This window comes from Dicentrarchus labrax, unplaced genomic scaffold, assembly GCF_905237075.1.
Source record: "Dicentrarchus labrax unplaced genomic scaffold, dlabrax2021, whole genome shotgun sequence".
Taxonomy (NCBI): Eukaryota; Metazoa; Chordata; class Actinopteri; family Moronidae; genus Dicentrarchus; species Dicentrarchus labrax.
Window position 1 is genome coordinate 22,771,161 of NW_026136721.1, and position 14,984 is coordinate 22,786,144.

Consider the following 14,984-nt stretch of genomic DNA (forward strand, 5'->3'; position numbering starts at 1 on the left):
TATATTTACATAGAGGAAGTTGTCGTAGGTAGTAGCCTGGGAAATGTTGATGAATTTGTGAAGACCTTAGTCATGTTTGCCAAACTGTTAAAATTGTTACAGTACTGATGTTGCAACTGTTCAACAGCACAGAATGTCCGTCCCTGCTGTATTGAAGAAAGATCGGACATTATAGGTCATCAGTGTGCCAGCAGACCACGCTGACGTGTAATTAAGTGTTTTCAATCCAAAAGGAACTTGTGGTGTTTGTACAGTTTGTGCATTTATTTTGAATGCTAGGTGATACGTGTTGGATAACAATTTTTCCATTTCTTGACTTTCACTGAAAACAACCTCCACCAAGGAGGTTATGTTTTCAGTGCTACTTGTGGGTTTGTGGGTTTGTATGCCTGTCTGCAGGATTAAGGAAAAACTACTGGCCTGATTTTCATGAAACTTGGTGGAAGGGTGTAGCATGGGCCACGGAAGAACCCATTAAATATTGGAGCGGATCTGAATCACAGAGCGGATACACAAATTATATTTTGGTGTCAATGGCAAAATGAACTGAATTTGTGCTGTGACTAAAGATAGGCCTACAACACAACAAAACAGCCACCTCAAACATCACTGTAGAAACAGATGGAGCAGGTATCTCTGATCAAGGATAAGATTTTTTTTCTGGATTAATCTAGAATTCCACATTGTCCAACCTGCGTGAACCCATCATAATTAAAGTGAATGGTGTGCAGATTTGCATAAGAGTGGACTTTTGACCATAGCAGAGGTCTGAGCTCTCTGTGTGCCCTGTGTATCGAGCTATTCAGTTCGGTGCTTGATATCATGTTCTTTTCAGACCAAATTAGATACAGATTAAACCACAGTTGTGGTCCATCTGAATGGTTATTGCCGGTTATCAAATCAAAGTTCAATAACCACACTGGATGACTTACCACAGGCCCGTGAGCAAATAAAACTGTGTATTCATTTTTTTGTGAGTGTTTAACTGCTTAGTAAATACAGAGGATTTGGCTGGATAACAGAGAATTGGTTTATGCTTCAGGACTGAATGGGGAAGTTTGTACGCAGGTTTTCATACATTTTGCTAGTAGATTGCAACTGAAATAAGCCACAGAAACAAAATGACTACCTTTCAAGCCTGTAGTCTTTAACACTGAACGGTTATATTATGGTTGGGGCTGCTGACCTAAAGCCTGTTTTTCTAACCTAGCCTTTTTTTATGTTTTACTTCTGTCTGTACATTGCTTTTCTGACTTTAAAATTGGCACAAGCAATGTGTCAGACTGGTTTTAATGATCATGGAAATCCTCTTGTGTTAGTCATGGAAAGAGTGGTTACAGAAAAGGATTTCTGTCTGAGTGAGAACCCTGAGTTACGTTACATTTGTTTTAGGCTGTCCTCATTCAACCCTCAATGTCCACTTATCTGCAGACCAGCCCTTGCTAAAAAAAAAAAAAACAGTAACACATCTGCATCACAAAACAAAGAAATAAACTTGCAAGGATGAACACAAAGTACTTCTGAATTAGATTCTGTCATAGGCAGGAATTGTTTATTATCTTACAGAGCAGCTATTTTATGCGTACGTGCAGTGTAGGAATAATGAACGTCCCTATCTTAATGAAAATATCCAGGAAGCCAGACAAGAGCAACAAAGCATTTTCTGCTGTTCTGTTTCCTATACTGCTCCTTTTTTTTTAATTACCTGGCAGGCTTCCTTCTGTGAGTTTTAAAATGAGTGTTTAGATTATATAAACTACATTCACAGCCAAAAGTAATACAAAAGCATAACACATAATCTCTTTATTTATTGCAGTTTCCTGATTAAAGTTCATGAATCGCCATGAGTGTGTATTTGCTGAAAAGAAAGTGAATGTTTTCACCTCAACGTGTCCAATTTTTTAAATAATAAATTGCTAGGTACATTGTGACTCCATTTGGGATTTCAGCCACAGACGCAGTGTTCAGAGGGACAGTAACGACTGGGGTCCTGTCTGCTATTATGCAAGTGAAATTGTTGATATCAATGGGGAGTTGATTAAAATACATGTTCAGCTGCTGAATTAATGTAATATAAAACTTTACCTCACTGTGATGAACCAGCTGCTTGTGTCTTACTGCTTATTCCTTAAATACATCCCAAGATGACAGAGATTAACTGAGCCTTTCTGAGAAAGAGAAAAAACGTGCAAATCTGATTGTTCCCTGACATTGCCACATCCTACTTTAATTGATTCATGAAAATTGAATCCATGATACATAGCCCTGACAAGTCACTCGCTGATGTCTGCTTCACAGCAACAATTTTGACCGCATCTTATTATATGTGCCAATTTAAATAGGTTATGGTATAGTCTTATTTCAAATAAAGAACCATTGCTGTATGAAATAGAACCTCTGCCCCTGTCTCGAGGTTTGGTCTCATAAAAAAAATACACATTTCTGAAAGCTGCACTAATTAATATTTTTATGTTAACAATAGTTCAAACTAGAAAGAAATTTTGAGTGTGCCTGGCGATTTATCTGCAAACTGTTTGGCGAAACGCTTAGAAAAGTCATAGCACTAATATCCCGGCTGAGCCGCACGTTTTGATGCCCTTTTGTGTATGTGCAACCAAAACTGCGGGAGGAGTTTTAACATCCTTTCATTAAAGGTTCACGGGGGGTTGCAGGGCCTTCTTGATTTTAAGGGTTGTAAGAAAACTTGTATTGTAAAAAAAAAAAGTATACATAGTAGGCCTTTATCTCAGCATGTCATTCATTTCTGTGAAGAAAACTAAATGATATTGTTCATTTAAAAGTTTAGATTTTTTTTTAAGAAGACCCAAACACAAGCTATATTCACACAGCTTCACTCTGATCAACAGCTTCATCCTGCATTAGATAAGTATGAAGGAAACACTGAATTTATCAAAAAGAAGCCTGCTAAAGCGCCCCTTGAGAGAGGATGTAGACCTAAGCTATAAGGAGAGAGAATATTAGACTTATATTCACCAGGTTGCCAGAAAGAAGACTCAAATTAATGCTTATATTGCTCCTTTTCTGCTAGATATGTAAATATGCAACTGTCCAGTGCAGCAACTTCATAAGGCAGTATGTCAGTGTTGTGTTTACAGCCAAATAAATCAATTATTGCTGCATTTAGAAGGATGTTGCCGGTTCAGCAGGGGCAGGTTCCTGCTGTAGTAAACAGTAGCAGTGAATACTGGCCTCCTAAAGCTTCCTCATTTTGTTGACATTAGCAATTTTGTGCCTTTGAGTTTTATCTGATATATTGAATTAATTTGATATTGCCAGTTTCAGCAACCATGTGTTTATGATCTCTCTGTGAGAGCACTTGACATGTCAGCTGGTGAGTTTATAGTATGTGTTTTGGAGCACTGGAGTTAATTATGTTTCTACTCTCCTTCTCTTTGTCAGTTGCATTTTTAGTCTTTGTTACTATGTTACTATTCGTATAATCCCGTTTGTGTGTATTTTTGTGTTAATGCCAAAATGATAAGTAGGTACGAACAACTGAAATGGTCATTCATCTTCAGAACAGACCTGGAATAGATAGTCTATCTATCCGTCTCTCTTTCACACACACAAACAGTGGCCGGCTGAGGGCATTTAGCTGGCAAAGAGCCAAAATACACACAATACAAATATATCAAGATGGGGATATTGGAAAACATTCAACTTTAAATAGTTTTATAAGAAAAAAAGGAGCCATGGGAGAGAAAAAATAGGTGCAAAGTTTATGGGGAGAGAAGAGAAAAAAGGGAAAGGAGGAGTCAGGAGGAAAGGAAAGAGACGGGAATCAAATAAAGGGAAAGTGAGTACAAAGCCTGCTTTGAGACGAAAGGTCACAATTCGGCTTCTTTTCAACACAGGAAGATATCACAAGGGTTGCTCTATTCAAGGGAACCATAACACACATTACACCATATGGCAGGTTAGCTCATAGTGAGGTGTGGCAGCGGCATCCACATTGATAAATGGAACATTTGTGATCCGTGCAGTTTGTATTAAGTGATCGTTTCAGTGTTAATACTGTAGCCACCTGTTTCTGGACATCCAGCCACCAGTTAAACAGCATGAGCACCCAGTCAAGTACAAACTTTAGAAATGAAGAAGGCAGTTAATCAAAGTCAAAATGAAGTAACTGAAGAGATTTATTGTGGTAACGGATATGATGTGCAAGAGAAATACTTTAAAGCATGGCCAATTCTTACGCAGCTCAGATGTGTCATATTAGATGTTTATAGGTGTTTTTTTTTTTTTTTTTGTCTTAGCCAAGACCCGAACTTGACGGTAGTGTGTAAGTTTACTGGGTAAAAATCTGTGCATTGGAACCATATTTGCACCACGATATCATCTTGATAGAATTTGCTAAATTCTTGTTGATAGAAAAATTATGAGGATTTTTGGGTAAAACAAATTCAAAGTGTTTAATACTATTAAACAGGTTCCAAATGTAGAGCTTCAGATGTACGTGGTTTGGGAAGAATAGAAGACTAGCATACCTAAAGCAATTTAATATGTGTTCATCATGTTGAGTCCAACTGATGGTTAGGAACAAAGAGGGATTGGATGCCTTATCTGATGTAGTTTCATTGTTGTATCATGGGCTTTCAGTCCTGAAGTCATTTGTGTATTTTGAGTAAAGTGTTTTCAAGGTTGTTTATCTTATCTTGCTCAAATGGATACTAACCATATTTATTACTGTACCTGTACGTAGGAAGTTAGTGTGTTTTTTTCCAGTAGTTGAAAGTTCTTATCTTCTGCTCTCTCCAGGTTCCTGAGATCATCAGTGCGTTGAGGCAGGCTGGCAAGAGCTCGGCACGCAGCGATGACGTCACCATCCTTTCCAGCAAAACTTCCAGTGGAGGCAGCGACCCCTCTGATACACGGGTTTCTTCTCTCTCCACAACAACAACCTCCGTGGCACACTCTATTGCTGTGTCTCCGACAACCTTTGCCAAGAAGTTTGAGGTGCTGTTTTGCGGCCGCGTGAGCGTCGCTCACAAGAAAGCCCCACCTGCCCTGATTGATGAGTGCATCGAGAAGTTCAGCCAGTTGCATGGCTCAGGGTTTGGTGATAAAGGAGGGAATGGTGGGGGATTGGTGGGTGGGCTAAGGAGGGTATTAACCTTGCCATCCAATGGACTTGGGAGTGGTGGCGTTGGTAATGGTGCAGCAGGGAGCCCAACCACGATGAAGCGTCCAGTCCTGTTCAAAAGAGACCCCAGCTTTCCCTGTCTACAGGCCCTGGATGAGAATGGACTCTCACCAGAGATCTCTCACACCAACACTACTGACGCACACGCCCACTCTGCTGGAGTACAGCCCACCAGCCTGCAGGAGAACAGGACCATGCTGTTTACGGTAATTTTAATGAATGGACACTCACACACAAACAATAGCAGGTATGCTCTAATTACTTTGCTTCCATTTTTATATTCTTTATTTGATAATCATTTTCCAAAATATCAAACAAAATCTTAAGATTAGATAGAACTTCATTTATCCCGAGGGAAATTGTTCTGTTGCAGTTTTAGTACAAAGTGTGCAAATACATTGAAAAATATCAGTAAGGTGCAAATCCAAAATACACTCAATGCCAAACATGTTCATAAAAATATAAACAAGTTAACAGGTTAATTACTATATCTGTCCCCAATAATTAAAATAATGTGATTCAAACAGATATAGGTCCTCCTCCCCAGTGGGACACACACACAAAGTGTAATAATCTAGGGCTTATTCACTCGCACAATAGTGCACAGGCAAGATTACAATAATTTTGGGTGGTGCAGCAGTCTCATGTTCTGTGTGCGTATCACAATCTAACAGTAAAATTACAGAAACTTTTCTTTAAAGATATTTTATATTCAGCCCCACTAAATGCATGCCCAGGTAGTTCACCTGGTGGAGCTGGTGCATCATGTGCCAAAACTGTGTCCTTGCAGCAGTGGGCATGGGTTCAAGTCTGACCTGAGGCCCTTTGCTACGTGCCAACCCCTCTCAAAAAAGCTGTTTTAGAGTGGAGTACCCTTTAAAAAAAATGCATTGAGTAATGCTCAGTTCTTGGTATAGAGAAAAAAAACAATTACCATTTTTGTGGGTGATTAAGATTGAGCCAAGGCAGAGGTTAAAAGCCTTACCATTCAGCATTATTGCACATTCATTATCACCTCCAAATATAGGAAAGCGCACTGCTTTTAAGGAGAACATTCTTTAGTTTGTTTGAATTCTTCCAGCTCACATACAATGGTTTTCTCAGATTAAGAATAAGAAGACTTTGTAGTGCAGTTAAATGCAATTTTGGTTTTCCTAAATAACAAGTCCTTATACACAGATGCTCATAAAGGACAGGGAGGGAAAGAGCTGAAGACAGACGAATATAAATCCCCTAATGACTCAGCAAGAGCAACTGCTGACCGCTCTTCAAAATGAGCTTAGATACGCTCCCCTTATTCGCCTTTATATGACCTCTGTGACCTTCTGCCAACAGTTTTCCTGTTTGTCCCCCAGACAGGAAATGGTGACCTCTGACACAGGAACCAGAAGTGCCTGTTACTGTCCCTCTCAGCAAATACAGACACATTATTGACACTGACGATACACCCTACTGCTGCCATGGATAGTTGACAGAATGACCTCATCCTGGTGACATCACTTCCTCAGTTTTGAGGACACAGATTAAATCCCCTCTTTTCCTCTAGACAGAGTCTAATTATGTGATTCATATTTGATACAGAAGTAAATTAAAGGGAAGCTTTTTCACAGAAAGAAAAGCTGTGCTCTCAGAGCTTGAAGACTTACGATAGATGAGATCACAACTGAGTCCCTTTTTGAGGTTTAGGAGTGTAGTGACTCATGTCCTGATGATGACATGAATGGTATTATCCCCTAAAGCGGAACTGTCTTAAAATACATTGGTACTTTTTGAATATAGAAGAAATTAAACTGCCTCATTTGACACATCCGATTATTTTAGAATATAACTAAAAAGATTAAATTTATCAAGGCGTGTAGTTGAGGTTCACAGCAGTTTAATTGATAGTTTTCTTGACATTAATTATATCTATATGTGAGACAAATGTCACAAAATAACTGAAGTTTCAGTGTGAGCGGTCTTGTGTGTAAGGCTCATTACTGCTCTCACAACAACACCACAAACCTCACCACACACAGAAGCACACACTAAACACTGAGTCTAACTGTTTTGTCTTTGTGTTTTTCTTTGTTTTAGGTGGGCAGGTCTCAGATCTTCTTGGTTAGTCCTGACACTAAGAAAGTTGCCATAGAGAAGAGTTTCAGAGAAATCTCCTTCTGCTCCCAGGTATGAAGTCCTTTCTTCCACGTAATTGTCTGTTTAGGCCTGTGTGTGATGTTTAAACCTATTCTGAATCCTTAAACCTCCTGATCTTTTCTTTCCAGGGTATTCGTCACGTGGATCACTTTGGCTTCATTTGCAGGGAGACAGTGGAAGGAGGGAGCTGCCACTTTGTTTGCTATGTCTTCCAGTGCACCGACGAATCACTGGTGAGCGATGGATAATGAAGGGAAAACAGAGCATGGCAGGAAGGGGATGGGACATGTTGTGTAAAAAATGTAATAATAATGTGTTTTGCCCTCATTTGTATATTTTTTCTGCCTTTATCCAGAGCTTCTTTTACTCAAAACAAAGCAGTAAAAAATGCAAAAAATTTCAAATGGGCACATTTCTGTTGGAACAGTTTATTCATTCATTTGTTTAAAAAAAGCACATGTACACACCTAGAAACGTCTTTTGTATGGTTGTTTATGTGAATACAGTGCACAGTTGAGCATTATGTGTATTTCCTGTAACTAAATTCACATAACCATCTATTCCCATACCGGTGTGGCCCACTCAGTGTTCATATTTGATTGGCCCACTCAGTTTAACACCTTGCAAGTTTGCCTTGGATTTAAATTCGAGTGTCACAGTGCGTGAAGCTGATATTTTCCACCAATCAAGATTAAATTCGGCTCTAATTCTTTAGACCTATGACTCAGGCCATCTGTGCTCCACTGAGTCATGTTGTGCCAAATGGACTGTCAGCTTGATAAAAAAGAAAAAAGCCTTGGTCGTTAGGTGGATGTACTCTACTCATGTGTAATGGTCAGCTAATGCTGCAGTGTGATTGGCTTACGCTAGATAGATGCTTCCTGTAATTCTTCAAATAATGAGTCATTGGGCTTGATAAACATCAGTAAAAGTAATTAGTTAATGTAATCCGCGCAAAAGATGTAGAGACGACAGAAATAAACACAGCAAAATACAGAATGAATAAAGTTCATTCAGGTAATTTATGTAGAAGATGTACTGAAGCAGCAAACACTAGAGAAATAAACTTCCTGCAGTTATTTTATACTTTATTGTGTAGGCTAAATAAATAAAAAACATTGAGGAACAACTTTGATGCAGGCATTTTGTTTCTTACTGCAATACAGAGAATACAGATAATTGTCAAGCATATGTTATGCAACTGTATTATTTAAAAAGTATCGGATCAGGAATGTTAAATCGGATTGGCTAAAACAAGTTGATCGGGACATCCCTAGTTCTTACTTCTAATGTAAGTAATAATATAATTATAAAGATAGAAAGAAAAACTTATACTGCATAAGATATAATATCTGCAAAGACCCAGATTTCCCACATATATTGAAACTTACCTTGATATAGGATCCTAAATATTAAACAATTATTAGTCAAAAGAAAACCGTGTGGTTTTGTTCAAATAATTCTCTATAGTAAAACATAGTTTTAAAAAGAAGCTTATGTGAACACTGGTAGAATCAAACTGATAAATGCACTGACAAATAATTGAAAGACTATCTGATGAAGGATGGATGTGCGTAAGCATAAGGACTGTATTTTGCTTCTGTAGGTGGATGAGATCATGCTGACTTTGAAGCAGGCGTTCTCTGTGGCTGCCCTGCAGCAGAATGCAAAGACCCAGAGTCAGCAGTGTGACAGCTGCCCCATGCAGCAGCTCCACAGACTGTGTGAGAGGATAGAAGGTAAAGAAAACTGTCAATGCACTCCTTTACACTACATGTCAGGAAATAGTTAATTGGATTAATGTTGATAGTTTGATACCTCTTTATGTCATCTTAATATAGTGACAAAGGCTGTTCCTAGCACTGGATTTCATAAATATTTGATATTTGTATAAAATGTCTTCTGCAAGTTGACAGTTCAATGGATAAAAGAAAGAGAAGGACTGATATAGTCAGAGCCTCTGTGTGAAGAACAGAAACTTGATCTGTCAGCTGAACGCCCAACAGACGTATCAAACCTTCCACACAACAAAGCTCTTACAATGTCATCTGACTTGCGTCTCAGCATCAGTAATTTAGAAAATAATCTTGGCAGCTATTGGACTGGACACTGGCACTTTTATGCAAGTTCAGATTTGCTGGTTTTCATGTTTCAAGTTACCAAGCAGCTCTCCAGTGCCCTCAGAGAATTTAGAAAAGGAATACCCGTGTAAATTTTTGATGAATTTGTCTGAGTGCTCTGAATGTACTTAGTACTAAAAGTGTGCAAATGTGTGACAGCTGTGCTTTAAAATTGAATATTATGCTACTTAACAGAGAAACTAAGGGGGCGTCACCCATAGTCCCTACATAACCTATAAACACACACATACTATATGTGAAACACATCTAAAGATAACTCTTATTGTGTATTTACGTCTTGTTCAGGTCTACATCCATCTAAAACTAAGCTGGAGCTTCAGAGGCACTTGGCCACACTGGACAACCAGGAGCAAGCTTCAGTCTTTGAAAACACTATGGTATGTGGTCTGTTCTGTCTGTCTCCTGTAATGCAAGGTACGAATTCCTAGAGTTCCCTTTGAGGTGAGTGCAATCAGAAACAATCCATTCAGTCTGCAATTGTATGCCTTATGACTGAATCGCTGCAGTTTTTCATGTGGGATTTAAAGGGACGCTGACACACAGATTTGTCTTTACACATTACTTAAATATTTCTGCCACCTCATCTCTCTGTTTCCCTGGTGATCTATTTTGTTCTCTTTGGCTCACTCAATGCTTCAGTCTCTTTTCCCAGAAACACAAGTGGATTTCTTTGATAAGCGTATTGTCATGTAAATGTATGTGTCCAGCATTGTTACTACAGATTGTTGTAAAGTCTTGAGAGGCGACCGCCCTCAAATATTTATCTATGACTAAGCTGACATCTGCTGGTGAAGTACTTGAACTGCAATGCAGCACCCAACAGTGCTGAATGGGTCTCATCAGCAGATTACTGCCTTTCTAACATTCATTCGGAAACATTGGTTTTGTTCCCAAAAAGCAACAAATTCAATGTGCAACTAATTGTTAAAGGTCCAGTGCATAAAATTTAGGAGGATATATTGACAGAAATGGAATATAATATTCATATGTATGTTTTCATTAGTGCATAATCACCTGAAAATAAGAATTGTTGTGTTTTGTTAATGTAGAATGAGACGTTTTTATCTACAGAGGGAGTTGGTCCTCTTCCATGGACGCCGCCATGTTAAAGCAACATGTTTCTATAATATCCCAGAATAGACAAACCAAACACGGGCTCTAGATAGGGCCTTTTGGTTTGTTATGCAAGTTTTGCAGCCACTGTAGTTTCTGCTACACGCTTGGAAGCGAGCTGTATTCAAATGGTTGCAATCTGCAACTTCACTGCTCATACTCATCACACATAACCTTGTTTTAGGCTCTTGACCTTGGAAATTGATACTTAATTTAGCCTGAAACTGTAGCAACCTGCTGCACAAAACATTCAAATATATATCATTTGTCATGGATATATGTGGTTTCTGTGTGTTTCAGAGGGCTCGTCCTAAGAGCGATCAGGAAGAGAATGAGTTAGTGATGGCCTCTTTGAGGAATCTGTATGAGGAGAGACAGCGGAGTCATCAACACACACTGTCTGGAGACAGCAAACAGGTAACTGTGTGCACTACTGTACCAGCTCTCTCTCTAGCAGCTTTCTATTACTCATTTCCTCTCTATTCCAATTATGTCCTACTGTTCGTTTATAGTGTCAACAGGGAATTAGTTCACCAAGGAAAGATTACTTGAATAAAGTATTTTATCACTTTATCTCACAAAGACAATAAGTGTCATACTGTACTTGTAAGGACCGCCTTCTCTCACTCACTGTCTCCCTTTCTGTCTCCCTTTCTCTCTTCATGTGTGTGTAGGCGTGTGAGGAGGCAGCTTCAGCCCCAGTGGAGGCGCAGCAGCAGAGTAGTAGTCGGCAGCGGCTTGAGCAATTCAAGAGCCGAGCCAAGCGCTCTCTCACTGAGTCCCTGGAGGGAATCTGGAAGGTAGAAATTCTTTCTCTCGATAAAAAGAAAAAAATCCTGTAAATCCTTACATTTTGAACATATAAATTGAGATTTATGTCATATATGTGATATAGATTTATGGATCTTTAATGTAGTAGTGTCTGTACTGCATGCAAAAGCCACGTACTGTATACAACCTCGGCATCTGTGTTTTTGCAGGGGAGCAGCAAGGCCAGAGCTCAGAGGGACAACAGTGTAGGAAGTGACAGCGGCTCTTCAGTTTGTACGGTGAACAGCAGCCAGGACCAGTCTTGCTTGGATGACCCCTTGCCTGCCTCCGCCCACCTGCGACCCACCAGCCCCCTCAGGTAAACACACCTAAACACACATGCCCACACACTGACTCGTAACATGAGTCAGAGCAGTCAGTGCTTTAAAGGTTACTTGTTTATTTGAATTTTATGATTATAGGGGTTTTTTGTGACTCTGAGCTCAAAGGGACAACAGTGAAGAAGGTGATAGCTACTCCTTTATCTTTACTTTGAAGAGCAGTCATGACCAGATCTCCCTAGACAGCAACAACAGCTCTTGGTATGGTCTCCCAGGTGAGGGAAACACTAGGAGCCATTTATAGTCCTATGTTTGTGTCCTTGGGACCAGCTGCCAGAAAAAGAGACACTGATGGAGACACTCCTGGAGCTGGGCTTGGGAGCTGAGCTTGTAATGGAGCACAGGGTGGCTGCCCACATCATTAGGTGTAGCAGTTGGCTCTGATGCCAAGCTTTGGTCTGCTGACTAGATATGGTTTAGAGTAGAGCTTACCTGGTGGATCAGGGGATGGTGGGAAGTTACCAGACAAACCTGGTAAACCCAAATGTGCATTAAGGTCTTCAACTCCCCCCTTTAGAGGGATTGTGGATCACAGCAACATTTTTGCATACATAATACTGTGTAGATGGTCGTTATATTGTGTTGACACATGCATTTCTCCTCACAAGCTTTGCTCATCACCCACAGGTGCCACAACTCAACAGGAGACCTGAAGCGCCTTGACTCCTCTCTCACCCTTTCTCCTTCCTCCTCCTCTTTACCCGGTGACGCTCAGCCACAAGGCTTCCGCAGACGGGCCAGCACCTTCAGCCATCCACCAACCCCTTCCTCAGCAGAGTACTCACCGGTGCACACACTAACTCACACGCCACAGGACCCTACTGCAGCTACCAAGCCCAAGCTCGTACGACACTACTCCGTCAGCACCGACTCTCCACACCAGAGCAAGTAAGGAAAGTGTGTGTGTGTGTGTGTGTGTGTGTGTGTGTGTGTGTGTGTGTTTGTACAGTATTTGTGTTTTCACGAACCAGTAAATTATTTCAAATATTGCTTAATTTTATTCAGTAGTATTCAATATTATGAGATCTGAGATCGCGTCACATCACATTAGCAGATGTGAAATACAACATGCAAGTGTTGGACACAAGTATTTCCATGGCTAAATAATTGATATGTTGCACATCAATAACTTTCCTACCTCACTGTATAACATTTTATACCCCTTCCTGGTACAATACAGTGAAGGGGTTAAATCTGAGTTTAGTGTATTTACATACATAACTACATACATACATAACTTGGCTTCACAAACTTCCTTTCTTCCTCTCTGCCAAGTCTCCTTCTTGTTGCAAGATTACAGTAATACAGACCAATAAGTTTGATGTCATTGTTTTGCTATGCACAACTCTCTGTAAAAACATGCCAGCATTGATAAAAGGAACTGATAGGCTCAGAGGCATACAATTCAGATGGACTGGACAATTTTTTCAGCTCCCATCCCTACACACAACCTGGCTTTGATGAACATGTGTTTCAGGGTTGGGGTTGTTTCTATTAGAGTTTTAAGAGAAAGAGGGGCTAAAGAAAGCAGGGGAACAAAAGTGGGCAAGCAAGAGAAGTGTAAGAGACAAAGTACAGTAGATGTTGGGGTTAGATTTATGTGTTTATGTATAATTGAGTCTCTATAAATGGTGACGCATGTTCAGTAGAGCATGTCATACAGGCAGGGGTATTTGTGTCAAAGGTAAACGACACACTGCAGATCAGGTATAAAGAACTACTGTACATATTGAAGTATACAGCCAGCTTAATGCATGAAGTAGTTGAGTTTTGTTGGAAAAGTGACGTTCTATCTCTTTAAAATCTATGAAGCTTATCAAAAACTGACTTTGTTTTCTCTGCTCTTGAACCAAACTCTGCTTCTTCTCCATATTTATCTGAGCAATAAACATATTGACGTAAAGTTGTGCTTGGTGATAGCAACCCTTATAATTAAAGCGGAATTTCACTGATTTTATCCCTCCAAGTCTGTTTACAGGTGTTGGGGAGGACTACTGCATACCAGTATTTGACAAAAGCATATACAGCCTTTTGTGGCTACAGGGGGAGCTGCGTGAAATCTAATAGTTTTCTCAAGTGATTTTACTTGAGCCAGTATCGGTTTGGGCTTGTTTGAAAATGAACTTGCCAGATCTCTGTTGCCCGATCCTCATATTTACTTGTGGCTAGCAGCTGAAGGCTACATAGTTGCTTTTAAGCATAACACACTCAAATCTCCAGCTGAAGTGTCGGCGGTCTAGTTGCATTGTGGGTAACGTAGGCACCAGGTTTTGGCAAGGAAGAATAATGCGTGGAATAAAAAAAGAAACGATATCTTTGGTTCTGCTGCATTGACTTTTCTTCTTGTATTTTTTATTTTTTTTTAACTGTCCATCATGAGTCTGACAGTGTTATGGGAGTGTGATTCTAAATCAGTGAAGTACTCTGAAGTACTCTACTAATTTCAAATCCCAATCTGTGTCTCACCACTCCGCCGTCAAAAAGCTTTTTTCTTTCATTTTCCTTCACTATGTATTTTCTGTTTTCATACTTTTTCAATGTCTGTGACTGTCTTTGCTCTCTTTCTCTTTGCTTTTTCTTTTTATATTTGCACTGATTCTCAGAAATGTCCCAACTGACTCCACCCTTCCACCTGTTCCTACTTGCCCTTCATCTCCCTCTCCTCTTCTCCCTCATCATCCTTCTTCACCTTCTTCTGGAGCCCGGTTCAATAAAAGAAGGTGAGAATACTGCACAGGCTTTCTGTAAAACTCATGCAGTATCTCATGCAATTTTTCTGTTTTATGTGCACTTATTAGTTGTTCAAGCCTTCTTTTGACCTTGTTTTCCATGTTATGTTATTATGTCAGGCCCCATTCAGACCGAGATACTGAACATGTCAGTTATTGTTTGAGTAGAGTTTGAAAGGTGATGGAAGCTGTGTCTCTTCAAAAGTTTAACTATTTTCTGCTTTTATTTTTACTTCAGCACTCCACAATGGAGTTCAAAAGCACCTCTCTTAAGCAATGTGTCTCTCTGTGTGACCGGGGCCTAAGTTTCTCTTTATTACCTGTTTTCTGCTTCTTCTTTTTTTCCACTTCAATTCTCCATCTCAGTCCTCTGGGTGGTCTGCGTGCTCGTCTCCACTCCTCCTCCTCTGTCCCTAATTTTCTGAAATTTCAATTTCTGGCCCCTGTCCATGAGAACGATTGTCCTGAGCCAAAGAGCAGGTAGACAAACATGTACACCAAACAATCACACCGATGTTAGTGTGTCCAGCATAGCTGTAGCTCCTTGTGT

The 14,984-nt window shown here is 39.9% G+C and overlaps 1 protein-coding gene across 4 annotated transcripts in view; it reads left to right on the forward strand.

The window, feature by feature from the left end:
- The window catches only part of tbc1d1 (TBC1 (tre-2/USP6, BUB2, cdc16) domain family, member 1), a 48,965-nt gene that overhangs the window by 13,580 nt on the left and 20,401 nt on the right, over window positions 1-14,984 (forward strand). For 3 of the 4 annotated variants that reach the window (XM_051383930.1, XM_051383931.1, XM_051383933.1), the window contains 9 exons: window positions 4,780-5,370; window positions 7,241-7,330; window positions 7,429-7,533; window positions 8,907-9,039; window positions 9,727-9,818; window positions 10,855-10,971; window positions 11,229-11,354; window positions 11,535-11,683; window positions 12,333-12,593. In XM_051383930.1, the coding sequence (XP_051239890.1) occupies window positions 4,780-5,370; window positions 7,241-7,330; window positions 7,429-7,533; window positions 8,907-9,039; window positions 9,727-9,818; window positions 10,855-10,971; window positions 11,229-11,354; window positions 11,535-11,683; window positions 12,333-12,593 (1,664 nt within the window). Of the gene's footprint in view, window positions 1-4,779; window positions 5,371-7,240; window positions 7,331-7,428; window positions 7,534-8,906; window positions 9,040-9,726; window positions 9,819-10,854; window positions 10,972-11,228; window positions 11,355-11,534; window positions 11,684-12,332; window positions 12,594-14,308; window positions 14,426-14,800; window positions 14,915-14,984 lie in introns of all 4 variants that reach the window. The other variant, XM_051383935.1, reaches the window with a different exon arrangement.